General features: G+C 36.6%; 2 protein-coding genes across 2 annotated transcripts in view; both read right to left on the bottom strand.

The window, feature by feature from the left end:
• LOC308689277 (protein NLRC3-like) overlaps positions 1–8,323 on the bottom strand; it is a gene marked incomplete at both ends in the record, with an annotated part of 58,393 nt that extends 50,070 nt beyond the window's left edge. The window contains one exon of the mRNA XM_081362931.1: positions 8,298–8,323. Coding sequence (XP_081219057.1) covers positions 8,298–8,323 — 26 coding nt within the window. The remainder of the gene's footprint in view (positions 1–8,297) is intronic.
• A 1,473-nt stretch (positions 8,324–9,796) lies between these two features.
• LOC308690089 (uncharacterized protein) lies at positions 9,797–19,812 on the bottom strand. Its single transcript, XM_081364361.1, has 3 exons — positions 19,770–19,812; positions 17,787–17,918; positions 9,797–11,416 (listed from the first exon to the last, which is right to left on the bottom strand). The coding sequence occupies exons 2-3, from the start codon at positions 17,869–17,871 to the stop codon at positions 9,999–10,001; spliced, it is 1,503 nt and encodes a 500-aa protein (XP_081220487.1). The 5' UTR covers positions 17,872–17,918; positions 19,770–19,812; the 3' UTR covers positions 9,797–9,998.
• Between the last annotated feature and the right edge of the window lie 483 nt (positions 19,813–20,295).

Genomic DNA, 20,295 nt, shown 5'->3' on the forward strand with positions numbered 1-20,295 from the left:
AATGAATGAGAACACATTCTTTGTAATCATCCCCTTATGCCTGTCACTCAGAAGTAAAAATAAATAAAGTCACATTGACAGTGAAATTAAAGTGCTTTTCATCCAAGTAAATAAAGAAAACAGTGCAGCATTTAAAGGTAATTTCTGATTATTGAAATCACAGAGTTTACTATTTTGAGACTCATGTGAAAGGCATCTTACCAGTAAAAAGACAGAACAACACTTTTTATGTGTCAACAGCACATTTGTGTATTTACCAGAAAAGTCAATCTGATAATTGTACTGCAATTTACCGGGTTTAACCCTCAATGGTACGCATTATGTTCTAACCATGAAATATTTTTTCAAATACGTTTTTATTACATAAAATAGCTTTAATCATACAAATCAGATTTTTTGAGGGGTACTTAGGGAAACGTTGCCATATGGCAATGCTGTACCATAATGGAAAATGGTCAAAGAAGTTCTTTCCCTATAAAATTATGATTTTCTTTTCTATTTAATTTCACATTTCTTTTAGAAATTGAAAGATTTATATACTTGGAACACAATAAGTTAATAAGTAGATCCCTATCATTTAATCCCTATCATTCCCAATCATTTGGCTAAATCATCCTCTATCTCATCACATGGAAGAGCTAACTCTGCACTCTTCCTATTGCCCTTTCCGTAAAATATTGCTGTATTAATTATGACCGCCGCTAGCGTAGCTAGCGAAAGTGGTCATATAGGGATTGTCAAAGTTTTTTTTCTTTTTTTTTTCGTCACCTACTGAATTTTCCGTCAACGATACCAGGGACACCGAAGCACCGGGGAACATGAAATTTGGTGGGCATGTAGCCCCACTAGACTTGTACGGAAAAATTTCGTTTGGTCCCCGGGGGCCACTCCCCCCCCCCCCGAGCTGGGGCCCCCCAAACCCAAAAAAATGCAGTTTTTCCTAAATAACTACCTGAACCGTGGCACCGAGGATGACGATTTTTTTATGGTATGTTGGTCTTAAGGGCCCACATCAATCTAGCCCATAATCGATTGTCAAAGTTTTTTTTTTTTTTTTTTTCTTCATCTACTGAATTTTTCGTCAACGATACCAGGGACACCGAAACACCGGGGAACATGAAACTTTTACGGAAAAATTTCGTTTGGTCCCCGGGGGCCACTCCCCCCCCGAGCTGGGCCCCCCCAAACCCCAAAAATGCAGTTTTTCCTACATAACTACCTGAACCGTGGCACCGAGGATGAAGAAATTTGTATGGTATGTTGGTCTTAAGGGCCCACATCAACCTAGCCCATAATCACTCATTTGTGATTTACGCCCCTCCCATAAAAAATTAAAATGCAATATTATTCTACTTTAATCGCCCCTATCTTCAGTTGAGATGTTCAGAACTGCACCATATTTCATGTGTATGATTAACTTGACATCCTCTGGGGGTATGCTAAGTTTCGTAGAATTTCATCCATGGGGGGGTATAAAATAAATTAATTTATGTGCACATAAGGTGACTGTACACTCATCGGCCTGTAGATGGTGCTGTTGAGCGAAGGGTTGCTGGTTTAGGATGATACTGTCACACACACTGACATCCACACGCACAGACACACACCCATACACACACATACAAATCCACATGCACAGACAAACACACACAAACACACACGCGCACACACATGTACGCACGCACACATACACGCACAGACACACACACAGACACACACATACACAAACACACACACATACACACAGACATGCACATACTACTACTTTTTTTAGGTATATACATAAACACGCAATACAGCCAAATTGCTCTACGTCATTTATTTTTGTGGAAAGCCAGTGCAGGCCTGAGCGGCGGTCATATTTTGTACCGCCCTGCGGTACATCTAGTTTTCTGAAAAGTAATCAATTTTTATTTATACATAAATACAACTATTCTACAATAAACACTTCAAATAAATAAATAACTGCAATCATATTGTTGATGCTACTATCTATAAAAAAATCCCAATGGGAAAATATATTGCTGCAATTTCACTGTGGTACAGCATTGCCATATGGCAATTTTTTTTTATTTTTTTTTTTACAGTAAAACTATGTTAGACAAAGTTGATTTGTGAATAAAAAGATCTAATTTACTTATCAAAGATGCTGCACCTTGAGAAGAGATGTTTAGAAATTAGGTTAATAGAGCATTTTCTGGAGCACTTCAACATGTGTCTTCCGTGTGAGGGTGACAGTGGGAAAGAGTTTTGGAGGGACATTCAAATGTCATGTGACTTAAAAACAGCACATCATTGGGTACCTTAAGACCTGCCTTTTTAATTCCTATAGTGCTATTATATATATATATATATATTTTTTTTTTGATGAATAACAAGGAAATGAGTAGAAAATGTCATACCATAGAGCAGGGGTCTGCAACCTTTTTGTCAGAAAGTGACATTTTTAAGTTTGTCACTGTACCACAACCCCCATACTTTATCTGAATGAAATACATACACCTCTCTCGTATTTGCTTGCATGACAGTGATTGGCACGCAACCCCTGCCATAGAGGGTTAATGTGTAAAAGGGACGAAATTGCTCTGAACTGCAGAAAAAAAATATTCACAGGGATAATGTTAATGGACATTAGGGCCGGCGCCACTGTCCTGATCACAATCACAATGAATGTGAAAATAGACTATACTATTTTATCAATAAAATCTTTTTTTAAATCACAATTTCCAAGTACAATAATATTAGTATTAATATTAGCTAACATTAATATAAGGCTACTAATTGATTTAAAGCTCCAGTCCGTAACTTTTTTGGGTTAAAAATTGTAAAAAAAATTCTTAGCAAGTACATAACCAGCCAGTGTTCAAAACAATCTGCTTGCCTTAGTTCAATTCAAAACAGTAAGCTTGTAATAATGTTTTTAATTCCAGTGGTACTGGTGGATTTCCGCGGGAAATTCGAGCATGTCTTTGCGTCATTACGTCACATCTGTACACACAAAGTGTGTGAGGATGTTGGAGGTGGAGATTTATAGCCTTTTCTCACAGCACTTGATATAATTAAACTTATTAATTTGATGGCGGATCCAGAAAGGTTCAAACGGCAAATCACCAGTGACAACTGGAGATTCACCCGTTGTAAAATGCAAAAGACTTTGGACTTCGGAGTGGCTACAGAAAAAAAAGAGACTGCAACCGGCCCATGCGAAAACAAGGATAAATATTGGAAGGGCATTAAATGTAGTCACGCAATGCTGATGTTTGTTAACATTAACAATTTGAGAACAAAGTATAATTTGCACGGTTTGACGTGATATGATAAGCGATCGTTAGATTTAATCAGCGCGATTTACTGCAATGTTTTTTTCCCCTTAGTTGGTCAGAACAAAAGTGGATGTTACTTGTTCAGACGACATTTTCCGGTGAAAATTCTTATGTTGGTCATACTTCCAAAAAGTAGAATCTGTGATGGCGAATGACAGTATCCACTCCGGAGCGGCGACTGACATTCTCCTCAAAACATTGGATTCATGCGCTGTGCTGTGCCGAGGTACAACCCACGTAAAGTTGATAATTCCGAGAATAACTGCAATTGCAGATTAAAGGAATAAAAAGGAAAACTTAGCTCTACGAGAGCAGTCAGCTAACATATACATTTCTATAGAGGGAGACAAACTATAAATGTACATTCTGTGAAGTCATAAAGCAGTCCCTCAAGGGCATAGTCCAGACTGGGATGGTTCCCTGAGTATTGCTATGCTTTGCCTAATGTACTGTATGCTTCTCGAGAGCTTCCTTCCTGCAGAAGTTTCTATTCACTTTTCCAAATTCAGCCGACTTGTTAGCTTTTGCTATATTACTCATGTTCATTTATTTATATCAGCAACCATTTGATGTATATTGTGGTTTTTTTTTTTTGTTTTTTTTTTTCTACAGAGGAAACAGCATGTATTTTATTTTTTATTTTCCCAAAAATAGATGATAAGTCCTTAACTCAATTTGGTAGCGATCGCACTGTCATCTGCATAGCACAGCTGATTGGTTGCTGTTGCATCAGCAAACAAATGAGCTGCTGCTCAACATTCAAATACCAGTATTGTTGCTGTTAACCCTCCACCTTCCCCAGCTCCACCTGTATAGATCTACTACTGGGGTTATTTCATGTATGGTACATGTCTTACATGCTCACAGTCTGTAAATGTATTGGCAGTAGCAAAGTCCCAGAACTTACTCTGCAGCAGCAGCAGCGTAGCAGATCTATTCTGCCATGACCAAATACATTAACATTGCCATATCCATTACCATTACCATACCAATCTCCTTTATGACAGAAATAATTTGTATATCATGGTCTCATCGGGATAAGATCATTACAAATCACACTCTATGACATGGATCTAATAAGCATTTGGGTATGATGTAGACTACAATGATGACACCTATTGAATTGTAGCCTATGACACAAGTTAGTATAGAAGAATAAAATGTCATCATGCGCTAGTGGTAAACAAATTAAGCACTTTATAAAATGTGTTTTTTTATGTGCGCTAAAAAAAGGGGTGGAAGCGAAAGAGGAGAATATGGATCATGTCATGTCTAAGGAAAATAAGCCAAACTTGGCATGCCAATTTTGCAAATGGAGTTTAATGTAAGAAATTTTTACCTCCTTAAGCTTCAAGAGGACATCAGTGCACTGAAGCATTTTTTTGTATATATTAGTTCAAAGTTTTAATGTAAACGATAGACAAACTACACATCATTAAAAATACTGGACCTTTATTTTATTCAGAACATTGCTAAGAGATTCATGCTTTGTGTACTGAACAATAAACAAAGGATAAGAACACCTGATCTGTAGTTTAATGCCTGTGAACTCAACAAAACTCAAGGAACAAAGAAACAGTACCAAGCCCAGAAACATACTGCCATTAAAAAGGTCAACAATAAGGCATGTCGACACTGGAAGCCAACATGTTTGTGTAAACACAACCCAGTAAAAGAGTCAGCCAGTTGGATTTACAACACATAAAAAGTGAATGGTTGTTCAAATGGGAGAAGAACCGTGTAAACTTTATAGTTGACCTAAACAATGTGTGTTTGGCAAAAAAAAAAAAAAAATGTTTTCAAATGCCATTTATGTTCGAAAGGTTATATTTTTGTTATTGTCGCTTTCAAAAACGTCTTTTTGACAATTTTTAAAAAATTTTTACTTGTACTTGTGTGTATTTAAAATTTTGAACCCCAAAACAAACATTATTTTCTTGAATACACTACAGTGATATATGACAAGTGCTGAGTGAGTCAGTCTGGTTCAGTGCCAGCCAAAGCACAAAGCAAATATGAATTTATCAGTTGATCACATTCGTCAAGCACTGAACATTCTGAACATGTGTGTGATATGTATGAAGGGTTATTATTCACAAGAAAAGACTAAACTGATTATTTTGAGCAGTGCTAACTGAGACGTTTCTTTCATACATTATTGGGAAGCAAGTTATAAGTAAATCGTTCCTGGCAAATTGACTGAGAACATCAGGATGTCTGTTTTGGGAAACAAAAAATGAGCTGGGTTTATTCAGCTTGTGTTTAAATAAAAGTATGCTCCCTCTATGAAGACAAAAGATGCTATTTAGGGTCTAGTGAAGTACTCATAGAGATGAACGTACTTCTGGTGAGAGAAATATGCATGGGAAGCAATCCCAGTGTACAATGTTTAATATAAGAAATTTTATAGGTCACATACTTAAATGTGTAGCAGAGTATTTGTGAGGTTGAAAAGATAACAAGAAACACAGAAAACTAAGTAAAGTAAATGAGCAGGAATTACACCAACAAAGTTACGCAGATAATTATATAGGATAATAAAGATGTGACGCTTATCAGCAATAACAATCAGAGTATGTAAGTTACATGATCATATGTATAATGTATGAAACATAACTTACCTTGTCTACCTTTGAGCTGCTTCTTTCTTCTTCTTGACTTTTAAGGTGGTTGGCATACAACTTTGTGCATTATCACCACCTCCTGGTTATGAGTATGGGTCAGAATCATTGACCTAACTCATTTTATCTCCTGAACTACCTGTTTTCTTTTAAATTACTATATATATTAAGAATTAGATATTTAAAACAGTCATCATGTGATTTTCTTTTAAATGATTGACAACACAAAATTCACCTTACAGTTATTACATGTTAATAATACATACTTGATAGTAGTGTCATACAGTATTACAGAAGAGCATAGTTATTAGTCATGAATTTGAATGATTAACAAACCATTACCCAATTCTATTACATATTAATTTAAAACTAAAATAATTTATTTCACAAATGATTTGTCCAACATATTTTCTTTATAATAAAAAAACAGGGGTCTGAAACCATGTATCTTTTATAGATATTGTATTTTACATTGCTATTGGTAAGCTTGTTTACCTCTTAATCACCCACGACTCTGGTATTCTTTTTTTAATTATCAAAAAATGAATAATTATGGAAAAATAGTGAAAACAATAGTGGCAGACAAGGGATGCTATTTAGTTTGCATCATTGATTCTGTTATGTCCCTGTTTATTACTGTTAAGCTGCTTTGAAACAATCTATATTGAATAAAGCGCTATATAAATAAAGGTGAGTTGACTTGTAATTATTAACACCATTCATCTTGATGATAAAAGTGGCTGGCTCTAGCTCAGCTTCTGCAGGAGAGGAACCATCTGATGAAGATCTACTTGCTCCAGCTGCACAGGTAGATGTTCCAGGTGATTATTACCAATTCTCCTTTAATTAAAGAATACTGTTCTTTTGTATGTTACTTAACCTATTTTTTATTTTATTTTTATTATGTATTATCAACCTTCAGTCTGGGTGGTTTTGGAAACAGTAAGGTAGGAGGTGTACTACACCTTCTTGTCGTGCCAGCTAACATGGCTTTCTTTGCTCTTTTTGTCCATTTAATAAAAATAATTGGGGTCTTTTTACTCTCTACAGGTTTTTTTCCACAGCCGCTGCCATTTTCCTTCTAACCTGCTCTCAGCTTTGAGCATCTATCTTTTTATCACCACACACACTTTTGTTTGTGATCATCTTTTTATCATCACATAATTTGCTTCTTTGGTGGTCTCCTCCTGGTCTCCGTCCTCTGTACTCTTAGCCTCCTTCATCACCTGATGCATTCTTTTACACCAGGCTGTTTCTGTGGGTCAGGCGTCTTCAATGTTTTTCAGGGCAAGAACCCCTTAGGTGATAGAGACATGAAGCAAGGACCCCCGATACAAAATATGTAAAATAAAGCTACATATTAAACATACTGTATAACCTTCAATATTAATAGAAATAATTATACTATAATCAAGAATAAGTTATATTATGTTAAGACAGTAGATAAGAACTATGCACATAGTTGTCGCCCGGGCCTGGGCTAATTTTGAGGTCTGGTACAAAAAATACATAGTCTATAGGCCTATATATGAACTATTCATCATTAAAATATTATTTTCCTAAATGACAGTGATTCTGCTATGTCTATTAAACCTTTACAATTACCATCACACCGGGATATTTAAATCTGCTTTCTCGCTGCTGGTGTTATAGCTTCAGTAACAGTGTTTTCAACTACACAGTTGGCCTATTGCTATTTCTGTGTTGAAACATCAAATAATAACGAAAGTATTAGGATAAAAGTTTATAATCCAGATATAAACACAGATGTTGCGGTAGCTGTGATCAAAATGAATAAATGACGTTTGAAACTAATGTTACACTTCAAATAAAGATTGTATCTATTAAACTATTACACCAGTATTCGGCGACCAGAGACTATTAAAATGTATTTGATGAGATTCATTAAACTCTGGACAAAACAAGTCTTCGATTTTTTTAAATTAATAATAATAAAAAAATATTTATAACATTTTAGACAACTATAAATAGACTCGAAACACAAAATAGATAATTTTGTCAAAACCAAGCAAGTTACATATTATTTTGTTTTGTTGTCTAATGTTTTGTTTTCAGAAGTGTGGGGGAACCATGATTTATCCATCTTTAAAAAGAACCCAGATTATCCAGAGTATCAGGCATCTAACTTTATATTTACTAATATTAAAATGAACACTTACAGACTAGGATGTAAAATGTACAATCTTACGACTATGATGAAATCTTTATGTAGCCTACATTAACAAGGATTTGGAACAATTATAATGCATTATGATGGAGGATTCTGAAATGTTTTCTTATTTTAAAGACGTGCATGCTTCTCATCAAGTGTGCAAAATTCTGCAAACCACACCGCAACCCTCCCCTCAGAGTGGCCATTTCTCAATATGCGTTCTTGTCTGTACTTGTGTTCTTTTGGACTTGTGAAACGTCATCAGTCGCTGCCCAAGTACCGTCCCAATACACAAGTTTGCATTTTGGCAAGAACGGTTAAAAATCCCGGAAGTGTTCTTGACACGCCCATTTTACCGAGGATGGATAGGTTGGTAACTTGTGTGAACTTAGTTCCATAGTTGACTATTGACTTCCATAGTAGGAAAAAAATCTACTATGGAAGTCAATGAGACCAGACACTGTCTGGTTACTGATATTCTTCTAAATATCTTCCTTTCTGTTCAGCAGAAGAAATAAATTCATACAGGTTTGAAACAACATGAGGGTGAGTATATGATGACAAAATTTTCATTTTAAAGTGGAGTATCCCTTTAAGAACAAGCTGAAGCACTTTCATCCACCCAGGTGACAGATGTGGGATGCGACATGGAGATCTCTGTGGACCTGCAGAGTCTGCCTCTTGCGCAAGCCGGTTCCTCAGGACTTCAGAAACAGCCCACTTTGCACAAGCGCAAGCTGGCTCATTCTAGAGAATCTGGAATCCGAACTAGCTGCCAAACTAAGGCCCTACACGAGACTGAGGTACACTAGACAGGAGAAACTTATAGGACTCCAAGCTGCATACTTCAGTCTACAAATGGACTGGCAGACAATTACTGGTATGTTTACATTTTCCTTTCCATTGTGCGTTGAGGTGTAATGTATTTTCGATTGTCATGAGTGCTAACCTGTTTGTTTGATTTTTTTTTTTTATTCTTTTTTTTTTATTCAATCCATCCAGGGCCTCTCAGACAAGTCAGATGTAATAAAAGAAGCTGGTGAGAGGGATGGATTATGGAGTCCTGGCCGGAGCCCTTGGGGAACCAATGAACTTCAGGCCTACCTGGGAGAGAGAATTAAGACCATTTTAAAGAGAAGGAGAAGAAGTGAGCTGGTTTGGTTTTGGTCCTGTTTGGTATTGCACCTTATACTTATTTGTATAATAGAGCTCTTAATACATTTTTCTAAACAGTTTTCAGTGTTAGACTGAGCACATACATTGTAAAAATTTATTTATTTATTTATTTATTTTTACATATGAAAATTACATTCTTGAATGTCTTCATTTGCATAGTAGGTCTGAATTATATGGACTCTAGATTATTCGAATTTCCAGTGACCTAAAGACCACAAGTGTTTTTAAAGGACTCCTACATTTACCTTAAAAAAACAAAAAAAAAAAAAAAAACAGGTTTGGGACTATCATACTCTAACTTAATACAGGACTTATTAAAAAATGTTGCAGTCAAATCATAAGTTTCAGACAGGACCAGCGGTGACACGCAGCTGGAATCAGCTTACAAATTCCATTAGATGAGCTCCAAAGCTAACCATATTCAAGTCCAAATTGACAATATGTTTACCCGTGTATTTAAAACCAAAAAAAAAATAATCAAATAACAGTGCAATGTTCATGGTTTCATTAAGTTTATCCTTTTATTTATACTTTTTCATTTATATTAGGTATGCTTACATGCACAAAGTATCAATACAAATGTATCCAATCCATTTTCAGATACTAAAAGTTGTTTATCCGTTTCCAAAACTCTGCAATTCATTTTACATATTCATGTTACATGTGAAGGAAAAAAGAGAGAGCAGAAAATCATCTGGTCCACATTCAGTTGTGGTATGAAAGTATCCTTGATTTCACACAGATACGTATTTTCTGGTGACATTTTAAACTTCTGAGCCATTTAAATCTCTTTCCACACAAAGAACACAAATAGGGTCTGACATCTGCATGACTTTTCAGGTGTATTTGTAAGTGTGACGGCAAAACAAACTTTTTGTTACACTTATCGCAATTAAATAGCCTTTTTCCAGAGTGAATGCTCAGGTGATTTTTGAAAATGCTCCTTTTTCTAAACCTCTTGCCACACAGCAGTTTCTTTCCAGAATGAGTTTGCAAATGATGTTTCAGGTCTCTTTGACACGTGAAATTCTTTTTACACTGAAGACACGTGAAAGGACTGTCTCTAGTGTGAAGTCTCATGTGAGTGTCAAGATTTCCTTTAAATCTGAAACTCTTTCCACAGTGATGGCACACGTAAGGCTTCTCTCCAGTGTGAATTCTCATGTGAGTCTTAAGGTTTCCTTTAAGTGTGAAACCCTTCCCACACTGATCACACATGAAAGGCTTCTCTCCGATGTGAGTTATTACATGCTTCTTAAGGTGATTTCTATCTGTGAAACTATTTCCACACCGATTGCATTTAAAAGAGTTCTCTCTTGAGTGAATCCTCATGTGCTTATTAAGGGTCACTTTATGTCTGAAACTCTTTCCACACTGACAACATGCGAATGGCTTCTCTCCAGTGTGAATTCTCATGTGATACTTAAGATTTCCTTTTTGTGAGAAGCTCTTCCCACACAGTTTGCAGATGTAAGGGTTCTCTCCAGTATGACCTCTCATGTGGATATCAAGGGATTCTCTATATGTAAAATTCATTTTGCAGTGGGTGCAGGTGTAAGGCTTCTCTCCAGTGTGAATTCTCATATGAGACTTGAGGCTTACTTTATGACTGAAACTCTTTCCACAGTGAGAACACGTGAAAGGCTTTTCTCCAGTGTGAATTCGCATGTGATACTTAAGATTTCCTTTTTGTGAGAAGCTCTTCCCACACAGTTTGCAGACGTAAGGGCTCTCTCCCGTGTGACTTTTGATGTGGGCATTAAGAGTTGGTTTATAAGTGAAATTCATTCCACACTGAGGGCATGTGTAAGGTTTCTCTCCAGTGTGAACTCTCGTATGATTCTTGAGACTTGCTTTATGACAGAAACCCTTTCCACAGTGATGGCATGTGAAAGGCTTCACTTCAGTATGCATTCTCATGTGATTCTTAAGGTATTTATTGAACCGGAAACTCCTTTCACACTGTTTACATTTGAAAGGCTTCTCTTCAGAGTGAATAATTACATGACTGTTAGTCTTTTCAGTCTGTGAGAAATGAAAAGATTTTTCTCCAGTTGTGAAATCATGATCTTCCTCTTCCATTTCATTCAGTTCTTGACTCTCCTCTTTCAGCGCCATCAGGTCTACAGCAGAAAAAGACAAATACAAGTTAACCCCAGTTTAATGGCACAAAGCAACAGACACCAAGACATTTCAGCGTTTCCCATTCATTAACTAGATTGTGGCGGCCTGCCATAGTCTAATTTGTCCCGCCTCAGTTTCATAATGAACCGAAAATATATTTAAACTTCTCTCATAAAAGGTCTTTAACATTGTGTTTTGTTTAGAAATATGGCTTTATCCTCTAATCAAATAGCAAAAGGCTGAGACTAAATAAGTCTGTTCGCGCTGCACATTTCAAAGCGAAGTGCACACTTTGTCCCATTTAAAGTTCAGGTACAAGTCGATTCACAATTTTTCTTTGTTAAATTTGCACACTGAACTATGGGACTAATGGGAGATGGAATCACATTTGCAAGACTTATCAATGAACATTAAATATGGACATTTTTTCATTCAAGAACTTGTTCAATAACAAATAAAAAAATGTTGTTGTTGTTGGTTTAAGTATAACCTGTGATCTATTATTTCTTGCTCATTTCTCTACTTTCTCATGCGTGTTACCTTTGTCAACCAAGTTTCTGTATGGTCAACTGTGTAACTGCTGTTTTTAATTTTCAAAAATACTCAGTTGCCGACTGTACAGCATGTTTAGTGTTCCCACAAGGTATTTTTCTTCCCAAACAGCATATACATTTTTTTTTACTTGTTTGAGAAACTGTGAGGACCATTTAACAACTTTTGTGAAAACAGAGAGGTTTTATATCTCTAAACATTTTTCTGTAAAGTCTCAATGATTACAATTTTTATTTAGGTAAGTGGATACATAATTGTCAATCAGGTGGCTATTTCAATTCTAGGTATTTTTCCAAGCAATGAACAAATACTTATTTTAGTTGACTGGAATATATCTTAACATCTGCTTTTTGGAGAGAGAAAAAAATCCAATACCCTGAGTTTGGCTAATAGCATAAGTACTTGATTTTAAGGGTTTTATGTAAGGTCCTGTTTGTGTTTTGGAAAGTAAACTTGTTTTCTTCACATTGTAAATTTCCAAAAATACCCCTAATTATAGAATGATCCAAGACACTCGTATGACATTCTTTAATCTGTAAGAGATTTCACAGGGTTTTCGAATGCGCATGCGTCGCGTCTGAGCACGTTGTTGTCTTTGGAGCTCCATCGATTGATTTATAATTCTTGATTTCTCTTTAAACTCACTTACAACGAACATTTTCTACTTTTCCTCACCTCATAGTTATAACGCGGATTGTTGAGCAGACGCGTCTCAAGCCTAGTGATCCAACGCTGGAGACTCTTATAGGTTACGTCCGTGGATCACGGCTGAACGCGTCTTCTCCGCACTCATTTACAAACAAACATTTTTTCGCCTATCGTGCGTCTACTCTACACCCATACCACTGAAAAGACGGATTATATCCAAGACTTAAGCCATAAATTAGTATTAATATTGATAGCACCACTGGTAGCGTCGTTGCTAACTTAACTTACTGTCCATCTGTTAAAATGGCGAATATATCAAATGTAAGTAGTCTACCTTTTGGTGCAGGTGAGGACACATTTGAGCTGCACGCGGTGCAGTCTGAGCTGGAAGCTGTTGAGAAACAGATCCACGACCTTTTAGTAAGAAAAGCCGAGCTGATAGACCGGCGGTTAGCTCTTGAAACATCACGTGCCGAGGCACACAAATCAGAGACTAACGTTACTAACCCGATGACTCCGACCTCGTCTACTCCGTGCGTTCCTCAACATCGGTCCCGGAAGTCGAGGTCGCGATCAGCCATGGTCTCGTTCACTCCGGCTCCAACATGCCATCACGAAGCCTGGATTTTTCCGCAGCGGAAGACGCGAGCCAGGTCTAGACCAAGAAAACTCTCTCCGACCCTCCCGGTTTTCGAGATATCCACACAAAACCGCTTCTCCCCTCTTCGCGAAACAGAACGCGATGCTGTGATCATCGGCGATTCCATCGTTCGACACGTACACGCTACGTTAAATAAAAGTAAGGTGCATAGTCACTGCTTTCCTGGTGCTCGTGTTTCTGAAATCGCTGCTCACGTTCCCGAGATTTTGAACGAGCGCGTCGGAACTGTTGTCCTGCACGCGGGAGGGGCCGACATCAGGCTGTGCCAGACGGAAGTTCTGAAGAAAGACTTCAGGAATCTGATCGATACGGTACGCAGCACATCGCCTGATATAACGATTATTGTGTCAGGACCGCTTCCCACGTACCGACTAGGTCATGAAAAGTTTAGTAGATTATTTGCGCTTAATGAATGGTTAATGTTATGGTGCAATGAACAGAAACTTCTCTTTGTAAATAATTGGAATCTGTTTTGGGAGCGTCCTAGGCTTTACCGTGCTGATGGCTTACACCCAAGCAGATTCGGATCGGATCTTCTGTCAGATAACATCTCCAAAATGTTAAATACCTTTTGACTAGTAACCAAAAGTCCAAATCATAGTCTCTGCTGCACCAATTTAACTGATATAAATAGTTTAGAACATTGCATAGAAACTGTGTCTATTCCTCGTTTAGTGAGATCAAATCATAAATCTACTGCAGGATCTAGAAAAAATCTAATTGTTATTAAACCAGAAAATGTTGCTATTGGTAATCAAAAACAATTTTTAAAGCTAGGTCTTCTAAACATTAGATCACTCACACCTAAGGCAGTTATTGTAAATGAAATAGTCACAGATAATAGCTTCGATGTACTTTGCCTTACTGAAACCTGGCTTAAACCAAATGATTATTTCGGTTTAAATGAGTCTACTCCATCAGGATACTCCTATAAGCACGAGCCCCGTCTGAATGGTCGTGGCGGCGGTGTTGCAACAATCTATAGAGATTTTCTCAATGTTACTCAGAAAACGGGTTATAAGTTTATTTATAAGTTTTATATCACATGGAACCGATCCAACCGATATAGATATCATTCCACAAAGTGACGATGTCACTGACCATTACATGGTAACTTGCATATTACGTACTCCTGTAATATATCATGCTGCGCCGCGTTATCGATTAGGCAGAACAATCCTTCCATCCACCATAGATAATTTTTCAAACAGCTTATCGGATCTGTCTCAGCTGCTCAGTGAACCCAAACAAACAGATGAACTTGAGGAATTAACTAGCACTATGAGCACCATTCTCTCTGGATCATTGGATATTGTTGCGCCCATTAGATTAAAAAAGGTCAGAGAGAAAAGTAAAGCACCATGGTACAACAATACTACGCGTGTTCTAAAGAGAGAAACCCGTAATTTAGAGCGTAAATGGAAACAAACCAACTTAGAGGTCTTTAGAATCGCATGGAAAGACAGTATGTCACGTTATAAAAAGGCCCTAAAAGCGGCCAGGGCTGAGCATCTACGCAAACTAATAGAAAACAACCATAACAATCCTAAGTTCTTATTTAACACAGTGGCGAGACTAACAAATAAACAGATGTCTCCTGAACAAAATATTCCATTACAGTTTAGTAGTAATGATTTCATGAAGTTCTTCACTGAGAAAATAGAAAACATCAGAACCACAATTGTAAACGTTCAATCCTCAATCGCGCCTTATAATTCAGCCTCAATTATCACCCCGCAAGAACAATTACAGTGCTTTACAACTATAGAACAAAAAGAGTTAAATAAACTTTTTACTTCATTTAAAACAACAACATGTTTACTAGATCCTATACGAACTAAACTATTGAAAGAAGTGTTACCTGTAGTGGAAGAGCCTCTCCTCAATATTATTAACTCGTCTTTATCTTTAGGTTATGTTCCAAAAACATTTAAACTGGCAGTTATAAAACCTCTCATTAAGAAACCACAATTAGATCCGAATAATCTAGTAAATTATAGACCCATTTCAAATCTACCTTTTATGTCTAAAATACTAGAAAAAGTTGTGTCCGCTCAACTGGGCTCTTTCTTACAAGAAAATGACACCTATGAAAAGTTTCAGTCTGGGTTCAGGCCGCATCATAGCACTGAAACTGCGCTCGTTAAAATCACAAATGATTTACTTTTAGCTTCTGACCAAGGCTGTATCTCAATATTAGTTTTACTTGATCTTAGTGCTGCGTTCGATACTATAGATCATACAATACTCTTAGATCGACTACAAAATTATACTGGTGTTCAAGGACAAGCATTAAGCTGGTTTAGATCGTATTTATCTGACCGCTACCATTTTGTTTATTTAAATGGAGAAAAATCTATCATAACTCCAGTAAACTATGGAGTGCCGCAGGGATCTGTGTTAGGCCCTCTATTATTCTCAATATATATGCTGCCACTTGGAAATATTATAAGGAAACATGGAATTAGTTTCCATTGTTATGCTGATGACACTCAAATCTATATTTCATCACGGCCAGATGAAAACGCTAAATTATCCAAATTGACAGAGTGTGTTAAAGATATAAAAGATTGGATGACGCATAATTTTCTTTTATTAAATCCAGACAAGACAGAGGTACTACTTATCGGTTCAAAAAACCACCCACAAAACCTCTCACAATACAACTTTAACATAGTAGGATGTCCTGTTACTTCATCCTCTACAGTAAAAGACCTGGGTGTTATATTAGACTGCAACCTGTCTTTTGAAAATCATATTTCATATGTTACAAGAACAGCCTTTTTCCACCTTAGAAACATTGCTAAGCTACGTAATATGCTATGTGTTTCTGATGCAGAAAAGTTAGTTCATGCATTCATGACCTCGAGACTAGATTACTGTAATGCGTTATTAGCCGGTTGTCCTGCATCCTCAATAAACAAGCTACAGTTAGTCCAAAATGCCGCCGCTAGAGTTCTAACTAGATCAAGAAAATATGATCATATAACACCGATTTTATCATCTCTACATTGGTTACCTATAAAGTCCCGTATTAATTACAAGGTATTGCTACTGACTTATAAAGCCCTAAACGGCTTAGCTCCAGTCTATTTAACGGATCTTCTATCGCCCTATAATCCATCGCGCTCTTTAAGGTCACTAAATTCGAGGCTTTTGGTCATACCTAGGATATCTAGGTCCACCAAAGGAGGGAGAGCATTTTCACATTTAGCACCAAAACTCTGGAATAGTCTTCCGGATACTGTTCGTTGCTCAGACTCGCTCTCCCAGTTTAAAACTAGATTAAAGACGCATCTCTTCAGCCAGGCATTCATATAATACTTTTAATCCTACAGTTAAATCCGACCTCTAGTTCATAAACGCCAGAGGAGAACTGGCCCCCGACTGAGCCCGGGTTCTCCCAAGGTTTTTTTTTCTCCATTAGGTCACCTGATGGAGTTTTTCGGTTCCTTGCCACTGTTGCCTTTGGCTTGCTCAGTTGGGGATATTTGGGGATATTTAATTGAATTAATCAATCAACGATACTATTGATCAGCATTACCAAACGTAGACGTTCCACTAGAAACAAACATTGATGTATTGTTCTAATTTATTACTGTGAAGCTGCTTTGATACAACCTGTGTTGTGAAAAGCGCTATATAAATAAACTTGACTTGACTTGACTTGACTTTAAAAAATATTCATTTCTGTAAAGCTCAACATTTTAAAGGCCCACTGAAGTGCCTTGAAATGCAGAGCATTATTCAGTGTGTTGGCGTAATTTCCACTGAAACAGGAAGACAGGGCGGGACATATCGAACAGCCACTCTCTTTTTTTAAATAGCTAGTAGCGTTTCGTTTATATCACAGCTCGGCCAAAGCCATTGAGCTTGGTAAAGCCACAGTTTCCTCCTTATCGCTAACCGTTTGTTCTCTTAATCTCTTCCATATGGCTGTAAAATATAGCATTCTGTGCAGAATTCAAATAGGTCCAATACGTTTTGTGGTCTGCGCAGACTCGCGCATATGATTCGCTCTGTGCTGTCCTGTAGCTAGACCATCTGGACTGTGAAACCAAACTTCATTCGCCCCCATGGAAAGCACATTTACGCTGTCTGAATCATTCCTTATCCCCTATATAGGCTAGTGCACTATGTCATTCACCATGTAGTAACAAGTGACCGATTTCAGCCGCAGCTTCTATTTATAATGTAGGTGGCGGAACACTTCAGTTACTAGAGAATATTTGATTGGACAGAAAAATCTGATGAGAAGCTGAAGTGCAGAGTGATATCATCAAAATCATTTATCCAAATTGGCAGAAGTGAGAGACTGTAAGTTTTGAATGCTTAGGCTATATCTTCTAAATGCGAATTTTTTCTTTTTTTTTTTGGTGCAGACTAGCTTACAGATAACAGTAAGGCTAACATATTCACACTAAAAGCCAAAAAAACTTCCATTTTGATATCATGGGGACTTTAATAAGAATCAAATGACTGAGTTCAGCTTTGAGAATGAAACCAACCTGTTTGTTCCTCAGTATCTTCTTGTTTCACACTGAATGTTTCTTCAATCTTCATGTCTTCCCTCTCCTCTTTAATAAACGCCATCTTTATGATAGTGTGTCACGTGGATTGTTGCTTCACCAGGAGTTTTTCTGTGTGTTTAGAGTGACATATCGTCATGTTTAAGATGAGAATAATTAAGAAAGACAAATAAACCCTTGCTAAATCTCTGGGTGCGCCTCAATTGGCTACCTAGTTCAGCGCACTGGTTAGAGAGTAAGTCAGAGTTAATGCTCAGTGAATCTCGAAAGCCCCGTTGCTCTCATGACCGAATTCGTGTTTCCAATAAACTAATTCACTACAAAGAGAGTGAAGTGAGACGCACATTTTCTGTTACTCATGTGAGGATGCACTTTACTGACAAAAATAACGATCATTTAAATAAACTCCAGAAGGTGATTTCTCTTCAGCAATCGGATATCTATCTGATCAGTAAAAACGCATAAAGTGACCGGGGTAAACTATTAGTTAAACCATTACAATGTTTTCTTTAATAATAAATAATTAACTTTGCATCACTTGTAAGAATTATACAATTGATTGGACAGTTTGAATCTTCTTCAGTTTTTTGGCGCTTTGCATCCGGTGTGCATATAGTCATCTAACTTTTGCTGTTATGCAGTCATGATTTACTTATATTCATTTCTTCCTTGTTTACAATCTTTCTATTCTTTATCATATATACCTATTCATATCTTCCTCCTTTAATAATTACTCGATGCTCCATCCTATTCCATCTTAACAGGTCCTACCTGGCGCTGCGTGTTCAGCTCCTCCAAAACAATTCCGTGGTAAATTAAATTAAATACTAAGATCCAGAATAGACTAGAGCATCCTCATTCCATATTTACATCCTTCCACTTAACCCTGTAATATATATGAATTTAATTAATATTCTATATCCTTCTCTATCTCTATTAAGATCATATCCTAATAAATATTTCAAATCCTTATTTATCTTACCTTGTTTGTTTAAATATGCAATTAATTATTTTCTTTCTTTATCATACCTTTTACAGTCATATATTATATGCTCCACTGTTTCCTTCTCCCTACAATTCTCAAATAGACCAGTCTCATGTACTCCAGTTATGAACAGAGAAGCGTTCAGTCCAGAGTGTCCAAATCTCATCCTATTAATTAACCTATGACCTCTTCTTTCCTATTTCAACAACTTAAGTTATACTTCTTTGTTAATGATATTTTAATATCGGGAATATATATTCCTACCCCTGTAAGCCCTGTTTTTCGGGCTTTAGATCTATCAGTATAATGTGTACTTGCATGGAATTTCCTGTGTGTGCTTACATAATATTTATGCTGACCCATTTCCTCCCATTCCCTTTTCTTATCTAATACCTCTAAATCAATTGTAACACCAGGAATTATTCATGTTGGGACCTCTCACCATACAGGTGACACACTATTCACACTATAATTCTATGTTTTCAATCTGATATTTCTTTGCTAATTAGTTTATATTCCATCCAAATCTGCTCTCCCTTTATTTAAGCATTCCCAGCAATTATTTAAAACATCTTTAGCTAACGTTATATGATTTCCAGTATAACTCTTTAAAGATAGAATGACAATTTATCTCTCCTCAAACTCAATAGCATTTAATTAGCCTCTACTATTAGTGCAATGACTGATGTTGTTTTAGTTGTTCCTAAGCATATTCTAAGAGCTCCATACTGCATCCTATCTAGACTCCTTAATAATGTTTCTAATGCTGAACTATAAATCATGCATCCATAATCAATAATAGACCTTATCAATGCTTGATATATTGTTAACATTGATATCTTTCTGCTCCCCATTCTTTTCCAGCTATTGCCCTCATTACATTTAAAATCGCCCTGCATTTTTATCTGTTTCCTCAATATGTTTCTTCCAGGTTGGACGGTTCGATTTAAACAACTAAATTGTTTTAAAACACAAACCTTTCTTCAGCCGAATCACAACAGATGCAGGACAGTGGCGCAAACTTATGACGTCACACCGCCAGACCAAAATAAAAGTCCTGTAAACACTCAAAAATGACAAGAGTGCATGCAAACTACCGTTCAAAATGTGGCATTTATACCAGGTATCCTTTTATTGAAATGCAGAAAGTGACAAATAGTGACAAATGTGATTAAAATAAAAATAAAAAAATACATTGTTTATAATACAGTACATGTCAAAAGTATTTTTTTTTTATTACGTTTTGGAAAGAAGTCTCTTCTGCTCACCAAGGCTGCATTTATTTGATCAAAAATACAGTAAAAGCTGTAATATTGCAAAACATTATTACAATTTGAAAATATTGTTTACTAGTTTAATATATTTTAAAATTTCATTTATTCCTATAATCAAAGCTGAATATTCAGCATCCTTACTCCAGTCTTCAGTGTCAAGCGATCCTTTAGAAATCATTCTAATATGACCATTTGATGCTCAGGATTTTTTTTTTTCAATTATTAATAT

This window comes from Scardinius erythrophthalmus (assembly GCF_964197995.2).
Source record: "Scardinius erythrophthalmus genome assembly, chromosome: 4".
Taxonomy (NCBI): domain Eukaryota; kingdom Metazoa; phylum Chordata; class Actinopteri; order Cypriniformes; family Leuciscidae; genus Scardinius; species Scardinius erythrophthalmus.

Excerpts from the sequence above, each read along its gene's own strand:
- LOC308690089 (XM_081364361.1), bottom strand. The coding sequence starts at position 17,871 with ATGGCGTTTATTAAAGAGGAGAGGGAAGACATGAAGATTGAAGAAACA. Across the intron at positions 11,417-17,786 it reads AGATACTGAGGAACAAACAG|ACCTGATGGCGCTGAAAGAG; the intron begins GTTGGTTTCATT and ends TTTCTGCTGTAG.